This window comes from Hipposideros armiger, unplaced genomic scaffold (genome assembly GCF_001890085.2).
Source record: "Hipposideros armiger isolate ML-2016 unplaced genomic scaffold, ASM189008v1 scaffold_39, whole genome shotgun sequence".
NCBI lineage: Eukaryota > Metazoa > Chordata > Mammalia > Chiroptera > Hipposideridae > Hipposideros > Hipposideros armiger.
In genome coordinates, this window is record NW_017731389.1 from 4,415,098 (window position 1) to 4,434,231 (window position 19,134).

General features: G+C 38.3%; 1 protein-coding gene across 2 annotated transcripts in view; it reads left to right on the forward strand.

Annotated features, from left to right (window-relative positions):
- Positions 1–19,134, forward strand: part of SLC16A9 (solute carrier family 16 member 9) — a 50,669-nt gene that overhangs the window by 14,430 nt on the left and 17,105 nt on the right. For both annotated transcript variants that reach the window (XM_019638422.1, XM_019638423.1), the window contains 2 exons: positions 8,671–8,903; positions 17,502–17,645. In XM_019638422.1, the coding sequence (XP_019493967.1) occupies positions 8,708–8,903; positions 17,502–17,645 (340 nt within the window). In that variant the 5' untranslated portion in view covers positions 8,671–8,707. The remainder of the gene's footprint in view (positions 1–8,670; positions 8,904–17,501; positions 17,646–19,134) is intronic.

Sequence of the window (19,134 nt, forward strand, 5' to 3'; positions counted from 1 at the left end):
TGTGTGTGTGTGTGTGTGTGTGTGTGTGTGTGTGTGTGTGTGTGTACATGCACACACACACTATTGTGGCAGGGAAGTGGGGGTGTTGTGGGTGTTCTGGCCAGCTTTATTTAAGTGACAGTACTTTCTATGTCAAAATAAAAAAGGATATTTTTACAACAATCGATTATGTTTAAAAGGATAAAAAAGAATGATAAGTTGTTATGAGATTACTGTGCACCAGGTACTGTGCTAAGTACCTTACATAAACTAACTCATTTACTCATCACAACAGTTCAATGAGATAAGGTCTATCATTCTCCTGACTTCATAAATGAAGCAAGCGAGGCAAAGAGATATTTCAGTGCCTTGCTGAAGGTCATATTCTTAGCTAGTAGCAGAGCTGGGCTGTGCACTCAGGTTATTTAGGACCCAAGCCCATGCTTCTATTCCTTATGCTGAATTTTCTAGACATAAATATGTCTTCATATACTTATGTAAATACATATCTCTGTGTGTCCTTATATGAAACTGTAGCTATGGACATAACAGAAAAGTGGAAATTCTTCTAACCATTTGTTGAGGCCACATAATATCATTACCAGCGTCTACCCCGGCTTCTCCCCGACTACCTTCTCCAAACTGTGAGATTGTTTTGCTAATTTGAACAAATTAATAGGTGACTCCATCATCATGTTGACAGTTTTATTAGAATTATCACCATCATCATCATTAGAATCTTCTAATAGTTTTTCCTGCTCCCCCCATGCCTATTATGTTTGGATTGCAGAGACTGGCTGGGGCATTGTATCTTGGAACCGGAGAAGTGGGGTGACCATTTTGGCACTGGCTGCCTGGAGATTCTTGGAGATACCCCTCCCCGCATCTTTTCCTGGGCTGCTGTACAGCAGAAGGATGGCATTGTGGGTGTTTGAGTGATTTTCTAGAGGCAGTGTGCCCAGGTTTGGCCATTTGGGACAATGGGGAAGAGACAGGAAAAGACTTTTTTCTCTCTTCTGGCTGGCAATGGTAGGTGCTTGCTCTCTGGAGCTGCAAGGGTAAAACAATGCTCCTTCTCTAGCCCGGCCAGCCAATAGATTTGGGGGATTTGCCACATCCAAATAAGCATGGGGTTAATAGCATTGCCACCACCAGTGGGAACAGAGCCGAATGTCACCAGGGAAGAGGGAGCAGGCAACTGTCCATTCCTTTGTTCTCCCTCTGCGCTTCAGGGTGCTTAGAAAAATAAAAGTCATGCTCTCCTGAGAAGGTCTCATTATTCTGCTCTCTTGTTTTGTAAAGGTTTGATTCTTCAGAGAGGGATGCTTACTTTTCATAACCTTCCAAATCACTTAGGCTCATTAGCATGTTAGAGGTTGTTTTTGTTTTGTTTTGTTTTGTTTTGTTTTGAGTCCTTTGATATCTTCTTAAACCACTTTCTTCTATTTTCATTTAAAAAACCCAACTTTTACAAATCTGAAGAAAAATGGATGTCATCAACATTTAAATTTTGTATCATAGACAATGATCCCCTTCTGCATTTTCCCAAACATTTTATATAGAAAAATCAAGAAAGTAACTCTCGCCATGGTCATCACTCTGACACCAATTTTTCAGGGTTTCTGAAATTGTTTTGTTTTCATTGCTTAGAGTCTCCTTTTATGATGTGTAGTCATGCCTGCACCTTAACATCTTAATTACTCTCTTTTGCTTGTCTCCTATTAAATGAAGTTTAATTAATTTATATTTGAATTCTGAGCTTCAGTATGTATTAAGTGTATTTGTTTACCTATATTTTATTAGAATTCTCAAGGAATTGCTTGTCTTCATTTTCATTAGAATACCCAACGGATGACTTGTACGGCTTGTTTATGCACATTTTTATGAGAATGCCCAAAGAATTTTTTTTCTCAACTCCCAGAATACCTTTACTCAAACTGCAGTGGTGGAAAACAAATGATAAGTGTTTGGAGGAGGCAAAAGTCACAGTAGGGAAACAGCAGTATCAGTACGGGATCTGCTTCTAGGAGAACAATTGTGCGTTTTAGCTTACGAAACTTGTTACCTATATTGCAGTCAGAACAAAAACATAAATTTCAGTAGCTTTTTAATGTGTTTTAACAGCTTTGTTGAGATACAATTCACATATGATAAACTTCACCCATTTAATGTGTACAGTTCAGTGGATTTTATTCAAGTTGTGTAAACTGTACAACAGTCTGCGTTTGAAACATTTAAAATAATATTAAAACATATTCATTACCCTCCAAAGGAAACCTTGTACCCTTTAACAGTCATTCTCCAGCCCCACCCCAAGCTGTTTTCCAAAGTGGGTCCCTTTTCACCCCCTTCATCTATGTACAGGGGTTTCAATTCTCTACATGCTGGCCTGTGGTCTAGAGCCTTCCATATAATAAAAGGGGTATGAATGAAATTGAAGGAAGATCAGGGAGCCCTGTATGATTTAGACTTTTGACAAACCTCATAGATTACCAGAATAAGATAAAATCAACCTGGAATCAACCATTTTTTCCCCAAAATGTAGTCAAATGATCTTAGGCTCTTAAGTGCTTCAGCACCAGGTAATTTGGTAGTGATTGAGATTCAAATAAAAATTGACTCTTTTTACCTTCTTGTATAATTCAAGTGAAAAACATATCTAGGGCTCTTTCATAAAATATTTATAGATAACATTAAAAGGGGGTTATTAAAACACAATTATTATTGGTAGAACAAAAGCAAGAAAGACCTGTCAATTGAAAGTAAAAGTAAGCAATTATAAATCATCTGAATTTGCCAAAAAATATTGGGCTGTTGGAAAAGTCATGACATATTTTTTTCTGCTTTTCATTGCAAAACTGCATCATGACTTTTCCAATAACCCAATAGTATAGTACGTGTGTATGCATTTCAGGGGAAGAAAGCTCCTTTGTCAGCATTAAATGTTCATAAATGTCAAATATGCAATTCTGACATCCCATATCCCATATCTGACATCCCAAGAGAATAGAAATGTTCAGCAGTGGAGAGTTGAGGAAATAACAAAAATTGGCATCATTTGAACAGAACTTAAATGCAATCTAAGGCATTGGAGCTTAAAAGCTTTATACTGTGAGTAAAAGCTTTTCATCGACAGCCCTTTTCATTTTCTGGGGGAAATGTCTTGGAAAATGCCTAATTTCCCTTCCCTTTTAATAAAACAAATTTTAGCTTTAGGAGATATGCTATCTTTTATAATAATGATAATCAAATTTTGTTGAATAATACTATCTTACTATGGTTAGTTTTATTTCATGCTCTCCTCTTTCTCTAAGGATGGTTTATATGTGGAATATTTAATTTTTAAGTTAAAGGTAAGTAATACACTTAAATTATAAGTTAAAGTTAATATTGTGATATCCTATCAGACCCTGAATTGTGACAAAATTGCCCCTAAATTACAGTGGTCTCTCAAAATGGCTTCTAAGATGTCTTATCATGCAGAATCCTGGTTTGTTAACACTCTGGTTAAAAGAGTCCAAATTCTTGAAGAATGTGCTAGAATATACTACAATGTAAGTGTTTCCTAGATGCATATTTTCATACAGATATATGAATAGAAGCCCCAAATTTTGAATATACTCATGAAACACTAGTGCAAATAAAACAATACCGTCTGGTACTTACAGGTCTTATGTTCTTTTTTTAGCAAAGAATCTACCTCTTAGGTAATATAAATGGCATATTAATAGATTACAAGGTATGAATTCTATTTGTGGGTTATAAACACAAGCTTCTTGAGACACTTTCTCCTTAAATTACAGCTGAGAGTGCCATCTTTCTAATCTTGTTTTCCTTTGTAGGTCCTGCCCTCTTAACTTTCCATCAAACCTGTCAGGCCTATCCTGATTCCACACCCATGTTCATGTTTTTTCCCTTGTCAGAGCCGCCATTTCAAGAGTTTCTCCATTGTTCTTTAGAACTCACCTACTTCATAGGGCCTTCCACTCCTGCTCCTGTCTTGATTACTTTCATTTCACTCTGACTCCTAAACATTTAATATCTATCCAACTCTTTGACGCTCAATCATGCACTCTCTTATGCACATATTTTACCTTCCTAACTGGGTGATAAGCTCCTAGAATACAAGGGTCATCCGTGCCTTATATTTCTTCTGATTTCCCTCGGTATCTAGTGCAATATAATTTAAATTGTAAGTGATCAAAAAACTTTTTGAATAAACTTTACTTTTATAATGCTGCATTTCTGTAAATATTAGGATAAGTGGGATTAGTGGAAATTTTAATTTAGTTTTTATTTAAAAGAATGCCAGAGAAGATATTTTATCATATTGGATCATAACATTTGAAGAAAGAAGGCTAGTAAAATAAAAATTTGGGGCAAAACAAAGATATGGCATACTTATATTTCCCATTTTTTATGGTCGTAGACTACAGTCTTAAGCTTAAACTTTGGTCCAAAGGGGATCAAGTGGGATATGGATGGGTAAAATAATCAACTTGAAATTACTGCACACTCAAAATTTGCTTACTCTGTTGCACATAAAATAAAGGAATACCAGCTACCTTTACAAAATAATTTACAGAGTTAGCTCATAGAATGGAATGGAAGACTGGAGAAGCTAGGCTTGGATATCCCAAGGGAGTCAATGTATGAGAAACTGACAGAGGGTCTCCTCAATGTACTACTATTGGGATCAATAAACTCCATATGTATATATATATATATATATATATATATATATATATATACACACACATATATACACACACATATATACACACACATATATACACACATATATATTATTAATATATTAATATTAAAATATGTATTAATATATATCTCATAGCATTTCACTCAAGATTCAGGGTCCTAGGAGAGATATCCTACAGGACTTGCTTGGGTCAGGTACTGCTCTCTACAAGTCAAGATCAAGGAACCTTGATTAACAGTCCCATCAGCTGTCTACCCATGAGGAAAACCCCAAATCTCCCAAGGGAAATGGGGCACCATTACAAAAAGGAGGAAATGAAAACTAGTTTATTTGTAAAATCACTTTATAGAACATAGGCTATCAAAGAAATAGCAGGTGAGAGATATCAAATGAATAAAGAAAATTACAGGAGAAAGGTATTAGTCACCCTGACAGAAAACAAGGAATCACTAAATGGTATTTTCCACCAGGTTCTGTTGTGACTATATGTATCTCAAACTATGAAACAATTAAAGGTCAGAAGCTGTTAGCCAACTTTTTTATAGAAACTCGTCTTTCTAGTCAAGAGTTGATACACATGGGAGCTTTGTATTTCTAAGGTTTGCTCGCCCAAATATTTACTGTGAGAAGAATTTCTCTGGCTCCTGTCCTGTGTTGAAATGTCACCCAAGGCAAGGCAAGGAAAAGGTAGTTGGTGTATAAAGGCATTTCTGTTTACTTAGGTCTGAAAACTAGAAAGAAAGATACTCCTTCTCATCCTTTCTCTTTACTCTCCCCCCAACCCCCGAAAATACTGGCTTTATTCATGATTCTTGTGCTTTGCTTATATAAATATGTACTTTTCCTAAAGTGCTGTAACTTGAAGATTTAAATGAAGGACAATCTCACATGCATTTTTTTTTTTACACAACCTTTTAATTTTACTAGATGTTTGGCTATTGCTGTCATTTATTATCTAGTTTAGGGATTTAAGACTATATTTTCTTTAGAAGGCATTCTAAATAAGAATTGCAAAGATCTGAATTGTCATGAGAAGGACCAGAATTAATTCTTTATTTTTACAGTAAAGTTAGTATTGGAGGGAGTAAACTTCTGATGAAGGGACATTTTTTATTATTTCAAAAGATTTTGATATTTGGAAGTTTGGAATAGTTGTGTGGTTTGAGAGATGGGATTTTTAGATTCTACAGTTTTGTAACATCTTTCAGTTTTTAGTTATTAGATATTTAATAACTAAATATTAAATATTCAGCTATTAAAAATTCAAGTTATTAATTTATACAAAGGCCTGTGGCAGGTGGTGACATGATTTTTGCCCAGTGATCTGAATGTCAAAGTGAAGATATTTACTACAGAAGCTTAAGTAAATTGATGGGTGTAACTATGACTCTGTTAAGGTAGCCAAATGCCTCACCATAGAATTAGGGACGTGTATGAATAGATGAATGATATTGTTATTGTTTTTACCTATTATCTGATGAAACCACAGCCAAGGGAATGGCTTGGCAAAATCTTTGGGCAAAGAAGACTCTGTTGAACCTGACTATAAACCTGGCATGGTGAAGAGACACAGGAGGTATAGATTAAGTGGGAGGCCCTTGTGGGCAGAGAGGTTAGGCCTTGGGCCTCCAAATCCACTGTCATATCCACTGTTTCAGAATTTAGAAAAAGAAGGAACATTTAAAAAAATTTTTTTAAATATCATTTTGATACCAAACACTAGTAAAAATTAAAAACCAAATATAGACCAATCTCATTTATAAATTTAACACTGCTCAAAATAGATTGACATAATCAAAATAGTGCATTAACCAAGGAAGATTTAATCCAATAATTCAAGAATGGTTTAATAGTAGAAAATGCAGAATTTATTATGTTAAAAGTTATAAGAAGAAAATCATAATTATCTTTCTATGCACTGGGATTACATTTAATAAAGTGCTGTACACATTCCTTATAATAACACTCAAAAATAAAAAAATATGAATGCTCTCTTAAATTTGTGAAATAAATCTAAGCCTCAGAGGCAGCACCATGACATTTGAAGGCATTCCCACTAAAGTTAGGAACTAGACAAAGATGTACACTCTTATTATTTAACATTATTTTGAGTTTTCTATTCAATGCAAAGACAAAAGAAAGAAATTAGGAGTACACAAGTTGAAAATAAGGAGATGGTTTTTAGATGATTATTTAACTATATTGTACTGTATGTTGTATATACCCAAGAGAATCATCCAAAGATCTACTTCAAACAAGAGAATTTAGTAAGGTAGTGGGATTCAAAATTAACATACAGACATCAATAGACAAATCAAAGAAATAACCCCAATTATAATGTTAACGAAAATAGTGAAATATCTAAAAAAAGAAAAAGAAAAGGAAACGTAAGGGAAAGCTTTAAGCACTAAGAACACAAAAGTAGACTTGAACAAATGGAAAGGAATACCATGATCTTAGATAGAAAAACTCAGCATCATAAAAGTATTATAGTAATTGTCCTTAAATCAATGTATCAATTTAATTAAACCCTCATGAAAATACCATCAGATCTATTTTGGAACCAGACAAACTGGTTCTGAACTTCATATAAAAAGTAAATAAATAAGAAGAGTCAAGAAAATACTGAAAATATATGCAATGATGGAGAGATAGGGAAGGAACTTAGCCTCAATAGAACTTAAAATATATTGAAAAGACCTAAAAAAAGACTTCATAATTAAACTAATGTGGTAATGGTGAATGAATAAACTGATCAATGGAACAGAACAGAAAATCCAGAAATACACCCATATATACGCAAGAATTAAATAGGCATTATAAATGCCTTTTCACTTATGAAATGGCATACAACATTCAAAGAATGCTGAGAAATGCACATTAAAACTATAATGAAATACTGTTTTAAATCCAACAAACTGACAAACGTCCAGAGTTTTCACAACACACCCAAAGTTGCTGGGGATGATATACATTGATTCCATCCCTTGAAACCAATTTGGTAATACTAATTACAATTACAAATATACATACCCTTTGACTCAGCAATTCTGCTTTTGGGTTTTACCTAACAGATATGCATATATGCAAAAAGAGATATGTTTACATAAGGTTATTCATGGCAGCACTGTTTTTCATTGTCAGCCCTAGGGGACTGGTTTAAAGAGTTCAGTGAATGCCCTATGTGGGAAAACAATGCAGCAGAAAGAAAAGAATACGGAAGGTCACTCTGTACTGATGTGAAGGATCTTCAAAATATTTGTCAAGTGAAATAAAGCAAGACACAAATGGATATAACATTCTATTTTTTGTGTAAAATGTTAGAGGAAATGACAGATTCCTTGCCCAGCCACTGAGAGGGCTGCTGGCCGGTGGCCTTCAGCTCACAGCCCCGTGGGGATTGATTGCCTCTTCTGAAGAGAGACACCTCACTTAAGGTCGTGCCCCTTTCCTGGGTGGTTCTAATCAATTGCATGATCAACATGGGGATGTGAAGGGCCAGCTCCCCATGCCCAATTCCTGGCTACTCTGAAGGGTCATCCCAGCTTTAGAAACCCCCTTTGTCCACACCACACGGCAGCTTACCTTCTCCCTCTGCTGTCTACTCCCTTTCATAGGAAGAAAGCACTCCTAGTAAACCCGGGGTACTTCCTGGGGAACCCAGCATGTGACCAGAAACCAAAAACAGTGATTTCCAGTGGCTGGGTAAGGGTGGGGAATGTGGTCAGTGAGGACAGGATTGCCTTTTTAAAATCAGAAGTATTTTTTTTTGAGCCATGTGGCTGTCTTACTTATTTGAATCATACATAAAAAAATCTAAAGTTAACTGGATATGTCAGCGATATTTTATGCTTTTCCACATGTATTTTTCGAGAACCACTTTTCTGTTTTAATTTAGCAAGATATTTGTAACCCAAAATACTGTGTCCCACCACACTCTAAAATGCTTTTCTTTTCTGTCTGTTTTTGTTTAGGACCTACAGCGAGTACCCTTCTTGATTTCGTCTGACAATGGAAATTAAAAAGTCACCTGACGGTGGATGGGGCTGGGTGATTGTGTTTGTCTCCTTCTTCACCCAGTTTCTGTGTTACGGATCCCCGATAGCCGTGGGAGTCTTGTACATAGAATGGCTGGACGCCTTTGGTGAAGGAAAAGGGAAAACAGCGTGGATTGGATCCCTCGCAAGTGGAGTAGGCTTGCTTGCAAGTAAGTCGATACATTTATGCTTCTCCTTACTCTCACTCATTAATCATCTCATTATATTTGTTGTGTCATTAACACCGTGCAAGACGTAAGAGGCTATTTGTTTTTAAAGTATGACTCATGTTTTCCGGACTTCATTGAGATGATACAACCACTCTTTCACTGTAATAAATCTGTTTGAAAATACAGGAATTCCATAAGATATTCAGTCATTTACTCATTTCTTTCTTTCTTTCTTTCTCTGTTTAAGATTTTTACTGGGGGATTGGGGGGATGGGAACAGTGCTGGGGAATTAGGGAAGGGAAACAGACAAGTTGCTGTCGTTTTGGTCTTTAGTCTAGTTGTGGAGGACGTTGCTTCACTGGCCCAAGTTGGCACCATCATTGTGCTCTTCCCAGGTGAGGCAGATCAGTCGCCGGCTTCTGGATGGCCACTCACGCTGGCTGCTGGCCGCTCACGCTGGCTGCTGGCTACATACGGTAGCCCATGGCAACCCACTGCCACAGGGGCTGCAGCCTACACCGTCGCCGGCGACTCAAGGCAGCCCAGCTCCAGGTTGAGCTGTTGTTCAGCATCTTAGCTGTAGAGGGCAGTGTCACTGGCCCTCATATGTGGGATCCCAACCGGGGCCCTCTGGCATCCCAAGCCAGCTCTTAACCATCGCACCACTCGGTCGGCCCTACTCATTTATTTCTTTATTCATTTACTTGCTGCTATGTGCCAGGCAGTGTGCTGCATGCTGAATGTGAAAAGATGAACAGGAAACACACTGACTGTTTCTGGCCTTAATAGGCTCAGTAGTGATTCCTTCCATCTTTACAGGGAACAGTAGAGGGGCTTTTATTTTCCTTTTAAGGATTAAAATCACTTGACACTTCAATTTCTAGAATAATAGTTTGAACTCTCCAATAATATTTGGTAATTATCAGTCTAACTTACTTGGAAGTATTTAAGCATGAATGTGCTAAAATGGTGTCCTAGATGGGGTCAGTAAGCCCTGGAGTCTCTTCCTGTGTGCTATGAACTTGACATGGTTTGTTGAGCAAATCACAATCTCTGTTCTTATGGGGAAACTAAGGACATTGAATGTGGTAATTTGTAAGGTATTTTTCATCTCTAAAATGATTTCATGAAAACAAAATGCATTAGCCATTCCTTCTTTTAAATATGTTGTCTTCCTTGAATACTAAAAGGGACTTCTTAAGACGAAACAAAGCAAAAACAGTTGCTTCCAACTGATGTATTAATACCTTATTAAATTAAAACCAAGACTTGATCCTAATAACTATGTACAGTAACAGATGGGTACTAGATTTATTGTAGTGGTCACTTTGTAAGTTATATAAATGTTGAATCACTTGAAACTAATATAATATTGTATAGCAACTATAATTAAAAATAAAGTAGGGCCAGCCGAGTGGCTCAGTTGGTTAAGAGCTTGCTCAAGAGTGCGAGCGCAGAGCAACAGCGGTTCGATGTCCAGCCCCAGCTGCAGGATGGCTCAGCTACAAATAAATAAATAAATAAATAAATACATACATACATTAAATTAAATTAAATAAAGTAAAAATATATATATACATTCATGTAACTTAATAAAAAACAACACCCCAAAACTTGAAAAACAATGCTGGATTATCTGGCCATGTCAGATAACTAACATAACCAAACACATGAAAATAATACTGTGAAAGGCCGGCCGAGTGGCGCGTTGGTTAAGAGCTGGCTTGGGACGCCAGAGGGCCCCGGTTGGGATCCCACATATGAGGGCCAGTGACACTGCCCTCCACAGCTAAGATGCTGAACAACAGCTCAACCTGGAGCTGGGCTGCCATGAGTCGCCGGCGACGGTGTAGGCTGCAGCCCCTGTGGCAGTGGGTTGCCATGGGCTACCATGTGTGGCCAGCAGCCAGCGTGAGCGGCCAGCAGCCAGCGTGAGTGGCCATCCAGAAGCCGGCGACTGATCTTCCTCACCTGGGAAGAGCGCAATGATGGTGCTAACTTGGGCCAGTGAAGCAACGTCCTCCACAACTAGACTGAAGAACAAAACGACAGCAACTTGTCTGTTCCCCTTCCCCCAATTCCCCAGCACTGTTCCCATCCCCCAATTCCCCAATAAAAATCTTTAAAAAAAAAAGAAAAGAAAATAATAGTGTCAAGTTTGCCCAAGATTTGTTTGAAAGGGTCTCAGTTAGCACATATTCAGAGAACAAAGCTTTTTTTCCACAAAGTCTGTCCAGGTAGAAGTTGAGGGTTCAGGGAAGCTGAAATCTTACAGGTGGATGGGGCATTGGTGGTCAGAGCTGAAGCTGAGACTCTGGAAAGCTCTACACTTTCTCCAAGTTCACGCTGGAGCAAGAGCCAGAAGCAGCTCCCTTTACTTATAGGTAGGATAGGCTACATAATTTGCAGGCCCCAGTGTAAAATGAAAATGTAAGTCTCCTTGTTAAATATATATATATATATATATATATATATATATATATATATATATATATATAGACCTGTCCTCTGATCTAACCACTGGAACTTTATAATTGAGCAAGGCACAGCAGAATAAGTACCATTGCCAGGCAGCATACAAATTCTGTTTTTTCATGTATGTATCCCTTAAGTTCACTAAGCACTCCTGGTGTGCTTAGCTCAATACCAGCCACTTTCACTTACGTGATCTTAGTTGCTCCTCATAACAATGCCCTGAGGTAGACGTTATTGTCCTCAGGTTTGGTGACAGTACCCAGTCTGAAGCACATTGTCTAAGAGAAAGTGACACCCGAGTCCCTGTTTTTCTAACCTGTTAAGCCTGTTTCTTCATCTTTAAATTGGAGATCATAAAAGTACCTCCCTTAGATGAATGTTGTATAAAATAATTGAGATGGTGCTTGACATATGGTAAGTGCTGAAAAAATATCAATTATTAGAGAACCAGAATCACCCACAAATAAAATTCCTCTCCCAAGCAGTTCCAAACAAACTGTAGAATCTACAAAAGAAAGGGGCCCTTCAGGATGAAAGACAAAGGCGTTTCTAGGGGGGTGGGCAGGAGGGAAAGCCGGGACTCTGCCAAGATTAGTCTAAGCATCTGTGATTTGAAGACCCTCCCCTTGTCTCTGGCAAACCTAGATTTGGACAGTAGCTCAGAGGAGCATACCAGAACTATGAAAAGACAGCAGTTCATAATTTTACACCTCATAATCTTAATTCCTTCTCTTTGGAGCTTAAGTGATTGAGGATAAAAAAAATATGTCTTCTTGTGCCTGAATTATTTGTGCAGGTGATCCTCAGGATTAATAAGCTGAGTATCAAGCATCCTTCCTCTGTGGGTTATACATTGCAAATGAGCTCACCATCATTAAATCCCTCCATAGAGCCTCCTCTGTCCTACAGAGGCCAAGATAGAAGACATCATTCGTGCTTCTAAGGGGCTTGTAGTCTTAGGGAAGAGACAGCAAAAAGGGTTACTGATCGTTTGAGACATCACAAATACCAAGGAGATGGCAAGGACAAGGCAATCTCTGGAGTATTACAGAGACAGGCTGTGAGGTGGGCCAGATGGGAGGATGGGCCAGGTAACACGGATGGTCAGGGAGAGGGCAGTCCATGCAGATTCCTTGTCTGCACAGTCCTGGAGGGTGACACGTTCTGGTAGAGCAAATTTGTCTGGAGGAGGAGGGACTGTGTTGGGAGGTGGGATGGTCATTCTCCAGTTACTCAAACATTAACGTAGGTGTTGCTGTGAAGGTATTTTACAGGTGTGCTCGAAGTCCATAATTAGTCAACTTTAAGAAAATCTGGGTGGACCTAATTCAATCTGTTGAAAGGCGTTAAGAACAGAAATGAGCTTTTCTAAAAGAAGAAATTCTGACTGTGGGCTGTCACTTCAGCCTATGCCAGGGGGTACTGACCTCCCTTTCCTGACGGCCTGTACTTGGCCTAGCCAGACCCCACAATCACACAAGCCAGTACCTCTTAATAGTAGGTCTTCTTCTGGTTCTGTTTTTCTCACTGAACCCTGAATGATACAGGAGAAATGAAAGGTAACTGAACTAGAAAGCTACCATGACCTTGCATTATTTTAAAATGAGCTTGAGTACTCTTTGGTTAGATGTCACTCTTCAAGTTCAAGAAGGGTGGGGCCATTTTGCAGACTACAGAGTTGCTGAAACAGCAGGGAGATCTTTTGTTTCTCCAAAGTGCCCTCAAACTGCCAATGAGTCAGTAAATCTATCCCCAAGTTAATCTAGCGAGTCAGGCTTGCCCAATGAGTTGTGAGTGCTGGCAGGGCAGGGTTTGGAATATCTGTATGATTTTGCCCCTCAGCACTGTTAACTCTTAATCAACGCTGAATTTCTGCCTCCTACAAGGATTCTGTTACATCAGCCAGTTCCCAGGGTGTTTGGCAGTTCCAGGATTGGTGAGAAGAATGGGAGGTTTTGGTTAAGCTTTCTGCCTTCTCTATGTAAAGCCGCCAAACCAACCAACAGGCAAGGCAGTCAATACTATACATGAGAGCAAGGATTTGAGTGGGTGTGGCTCCTTAGTGCCTTTTTTTTTTCCCCCCTCAGGGAGCTGATGAACTTAAAATTTGTGGCCTCAGCAGGAGGAAGGAGTAGGTAACCTGCTCTTTCGTTGGGCTCCCAGCATTAGAGGGAAAGGGGCAGGACTCTCCGGGGCCCAGTCTACTCTACTAGGAAACCCTTCTTCCTCTGTCGGCACACAACCTGGCGATTGCTATATTGTATTCCTTACGATACCATCAGCCTACTTACAGTTTCTGCAGCAAGCCTGGCCATCCTACAACTTTTAGAACTCGGTGAAACTTTTTGAGACAGAGAAAGGGCATGGAAGTTAATTTATTTCCAGAAAAGAATAATTTCTTTCCCAAAGCGATCTTATTAATAATTACAGATTGGAAAACCATATTATGGTTCTGTTCCCTCCACGTAGACTGTATTTTCATCCCTTTTCTCAACACAGCCATACTTCACGACCCAGTCCGAGGCTGAGTTGCTTGGACCAAGGTGATCCCTTCTTTCTGAAATCTCAAAACAGGATCTTTCTTTTGGTGCTTATTGCCTACGGCCTTAGGTTTTGATATGTGTTGGTTTTGCCTTCTGGCCTAAGTCCTGGATTGTGTATATTCTTCTCCGTGTCCCCTTCTATCATGTTATATCACTACTGCTGTGTGGTCCCATACAGTAGACACTAGCCGCTTTGCAATTATGAAATATGGCTAGTTCAAGTTGAGATGTGCTGTAAGTGTAACAAATACACGCTGGATTTCAAAACAAAAGTATGTAAAATACCTCATTAATGATATTGAAATGTTCAAATGATAATGTTGATATAATATGTTAGATAAAATTTATTATTAAAATTAATTTTGTCGCTTTTTATTTTTCTAATGTAGCTACTAGGGAGTTTAAAATCCCTTATGTGGCTTATATGTGTGACTCCTTCTATTTTCTATTGTGTAGTGCTGCTCTAGTGGATGCTTAGTAAACACTGAAGAAATATCAATGATCAAATATTTACATTTTGTTTGATTAATGCAGACCTAAATTTAACGTTACTAACATACTTTTCAATTTTAAGGAGTGTATTCTTCCTCCATGCTATTTTTTTTTTAACAGCCAGTAAAAATTTAACTCTGTTGTTGCTTCCCAAATTACCCTGAAGGGCTAAAGGAGACAATTTCCTCACTTACTTATAGATCTTTCTGACTTCCTTAAAATGACTCATTCTTCTCATTTTCTAATTCATAACAAAACACTTTTTCAGTTAGAGTTTTCATAAGTTTAGTATTTCAAATGGAGTTTCCTTTTAAAATACTGGCACAGAATACTTTCCTCTGTCATATAAATACATCAGCCTGCTCTTCTGTGCTGCCTCACAGTACAGGGACCTGAAATGACAGGGGTCATGAGACCAGAGAGAGGTGTGGGACAGCCACAGGCATTGAGACCTATGTGTTTTCTCAGTGGTTAGAACCTGTCCTTAAATATGCGCTCAAGAGAGTCTCTGGTACAGTAGTTCCCTTATCTGCAGGGGATCCATTCAAAGATTCCCATTGGATGCCTGAAACCATGGATAATACTGAACCTTATATATACTGTGTTGTTTTCTATACATACATACCTGTGATAAAGTTTAATTTATAAATTAGGCATAGTAAAAGATTAACAACAATAACTAATAATATAGTAGAGCAATTATAACAACATACTGTAATAAAAGTTATGTGAATGGCTTTGGGGCCATTATTAAGTAAAATAAGGGTTACTTGAACACAAGCACCATGATACTGAGATAGTCAGTCTGATAACCAAGATGGCTACTAAGTGACTAATGGGTGGATAGCATCTACAGCGTGGATATATGGGACAAAGGGTTGATTCACGTTCCAGGTGGGACAAAGTGGGATGGTGAGATATTTCATTATGCTATTCAGAACAGTGTACAATTTAAAACTTATAAATTATTTCTTTCTGGAATTTTCCATTTAATATTTTCAGACCACAGCTGACCAACAGTAACTGCAGATAACGGGGGACTACTATAACTGGCAAGAATGTTGGGCTTGGAGTCATTAGATCCTGGCTCTCCCACATACTAACAATGAGATTATGGACAGATTACATCATTTCCATTTGAGGTTTCTTAAAACATTTTTTATTGAAGTAAAAGATATACACAGAAAAGTATATGTGTATGAGAGTATAGCCCGATTAATTTTTCACAAGCTACACACATGCATGTAAATGAACACATTTACATCAAGAAACAGAACATTAGCAGTACCCTGGAAGTTGGGCTGTCCTCCCTTCTCATTATAATTCCCTACCCCCTATGAAAGATAACCTCTATTCTGACTCCTAATCGTTGATTAGCTTTGCCCTTCTTTTGGTACTTTTTGTAATTGGAATTACACAATGTGTACTTTTTTGTGTTGGGCGTCCTTCACGCCACATATGTTTGTGAGATACATTTGTATTGCTCTATGTAATTGTAGGTCATTCATTCTCACTGCCATGTAATAGTCTGTTGTATGAATATACCAGAATGGACCTATCCACTCTACCGCTGATGAACATCTGGGTTTTTAGGTTTTGGCTGCTATGAAAAGTCCTGCTATGAGCATTTATTTATTGTAAGTTTGGATGTAGGTATTTCTGTTGGGTGTATCTATTGGTTTCTATTCGGTGTATATATAGAAGTGGAGCTGCTTGGTTATACAGTGTGCTGTGTTCAGCTTTAGGAGATAATGCCAGCAGTTTATAAGAGTTTCGGTTGCTTCACTTCCTTGCTAACACTGTTGTCTGTCATTAGCCATCTGGTGAGTGTGCTTTTTAAAAACTGGAGATAATAATTTGTACATTATTGTTGAAAGGTTGTAGTCAACTCAGTTAAGGTATACTTCTCTTTGCTTCCAAACCCTGAGCTCTTTCTTGTACCATGGGCTTGGAGAATCTCTCTGAGCTTCTGTTTCCTTCCATGTAAATGAGACTATTGGGCTGAATAACCCTTAATCTCCTTTTATTTCCTAATATGCTAAGCTCTGTAGTTGTAGGTGCTTCCCAGGTACAGTGCTAGAGGGGAAGGATTTCACTAGCACTTAAATTCTATTACATGAGAAGTTGGCCATGTATGCATAGAACAGGTCCAGGTAATGGTCACTTTTGCCTGTCAGTCAACAGCATGCTTTCTCCCCAAACTCCAAGTTACACATAGAATGAGGACAGTGGTACTGACAGACTCATGCCTGGATGGGTCGTGTGCTCCTCCATTTGGCCCCACCTGCCAGAATATTCTCTAGGAAGGAAGTAACCACCTTTCCCTAACCTCACCCCTCCACAGGATTGCTATTGGTTGTATTCAGTCAGTCAACACATCTATTTTCATCATAATTGTACGACTTGCCTTGTGCAGGGAAGGAGCCCTGGATAGGAAAGGTGCATGGGACAAAAATCCTCAGAATAGTGTGAGGGTTAAGACAGTGGGCTCAGGAGTCAGCCTGGGTTTTTATTTCCTCCTCTGTTCCTGCTTTGGTGGCGGCTGCTGCTGCCACGCCCATCACTAAAGAACGAGCATTAATTGGGCGCTTACTCGGGCCAGCCTTGTGATCCGCTTTGAATCCATGCTCTCATTTGTTCTCACAATAACAACGGGAGGGGGCTACTGTTAGTAATGTAATTTGCAGATGAAGAAACTGAGGCACAGAGAGATCGAATAAGTTGTTGAGATCAAACAGCCAGCAAATAGTAGAGCTCGAATTTGAAGCAAGTCTGACTCTAGAATCCCCATTTCTTAACTATGCGAACTTACCGTCTTGAAATTATAATTTCCTTATCAAAAAAAATATGAGGATAACACTAGTTTCTACCTCCCAGGGCTGTAGTAAGATGAAAACGAAATGAGATTGTTTATGTTAAGTACCCGTATAGTGTCCTCCACATAGTAAATACACAGTAGATGTTTATTATTATTGTTGTTATTTTATGATGGGAAGAATCATTTTGAATTTATGATGGGATGGGTAATATGATTGTGTAAAGGAGACTACTGTTAAATAAGTGAATGTTTCATTTGTTATTTTATAGGTCCTATCTGCAGTCTCTGTGTCTCATCTTTTGGAGCAAGGCCTGTGACCATCTTCAGCGGTTTCATGGTGGCTGGCGGCCTAATGTTGAGCGGTTTTGCCCCTAACATCTACTTCCTGTTCTTTTCCTATGGCATTGTTGTAGGTAAGACACTGGGTCAACTATAACTTTTCTAAGCTTCAGGAGTTAATCATCATTTTACCAATGTTAGATTTATTATTCAGTTAATCTAAGGAGTGGAAATGCTCAGTAATAACTTACTTCCAACAGCCATTTCACCAAAAGTTGTTGCTCTAGGAAAATGTCCACCAGTGAATCAAAATATTTGAAAGGATGATGGTGTTTTAACAATGCACATTATGTTTTCTTGCAAGGCGCAGGAAGGTTTTTTATTTCAGCTCTTGTCTCTAAAGCACAAAAAGAAAAAAAGAGGGGAGAGAGCATGACACTTACATGTGACTGACATCTGTCACTTCTCACTGACTTAGGAAGAGGTCTCTTTTATATTGGGCGGTTAAGCAGGGCTGTATTGAGCTTTTGGTGTTCTAAATATCCTGCTGTTCCATGCCATCTGTCACCAGGCCCTGATCACAAAGTCCAGCCGGAAATAAAAAGTGGATTGTAAAGCACATTATTATTATTATTTTTAAAAGATAAGGCATGAATGAAGAAAGCTGAGTGGTTGGGGATGATTGATGATGATCTTGGTTACAGGAGAGGAAAAGTAGAGGGCTTGGGGCCTGAGAGCATTAACAGTTTTGTTTTTTGGGGGTAGGGGGTGGGAGGATGCTTTTGTGATGTACTATACTAATTGTATTCAGTGTTAAATGTCTCCAAACTCAGTATTCCAAGAGCTGCCTGTAGGGAATATGAAAAAGATGATTCCAGCTTTCAACGTTTTTCCTTAGTGTCTGAAACAATCTAATTTGTTGACTACCAATATTCCTCTCTTTTACTTGAGACTATTTCCCCAATAACAAATAATAGAAAAAAACCAGCAGCTAATATTCACTGAGTACTTACTATGTGGCAGGCTTTCTGCTAAGTGCTTTATCTGATCTCATTTAATCTTCACAAGAACCTATTCTAAGGAGAGGGAAAGTGAAACTCAGGGAAGTGAAATCAGTAACTAAAGCCGCCTAGCTAGGAGACCTGGGGTTGGATCCCCTCAGTCTGACACCACGTCCTGACTCTTTTACATTTTTGTAATTATGTTTAGTGCTTTTAGAGCTCTTAAAGTTTATTTCAAAATTAACTCTGTACCTTAATACTACTCAGATATTAATCTAAATAAGCAGGTCACTTAGGTCTTTGAGAGCAGGTAATTGTTTGATATTTTATATTCCCTATAGTGCTTAATACAGTTTTGAACCTGTAGCTTCAAATATATTAATCTCTTGCATAAAATTTAAGATCATCATTTTGCATTCTTGTCTAAAATCATAAAAATACAAATGTAAATATCTGTGTTTGTGCATGAATGGGATTTTTCCTTCTATTTTATTTATTTATTTATTTAGCTGAGCCATCCTGCCACCTGTTGGCAGCTCAGTGGCAGCTCAGCTTGGGCTGGGAATCAAACCACTGTTGTTCAGACTCTTGAGCAAGCTCTTAACCAACTGAGCCACTCAGC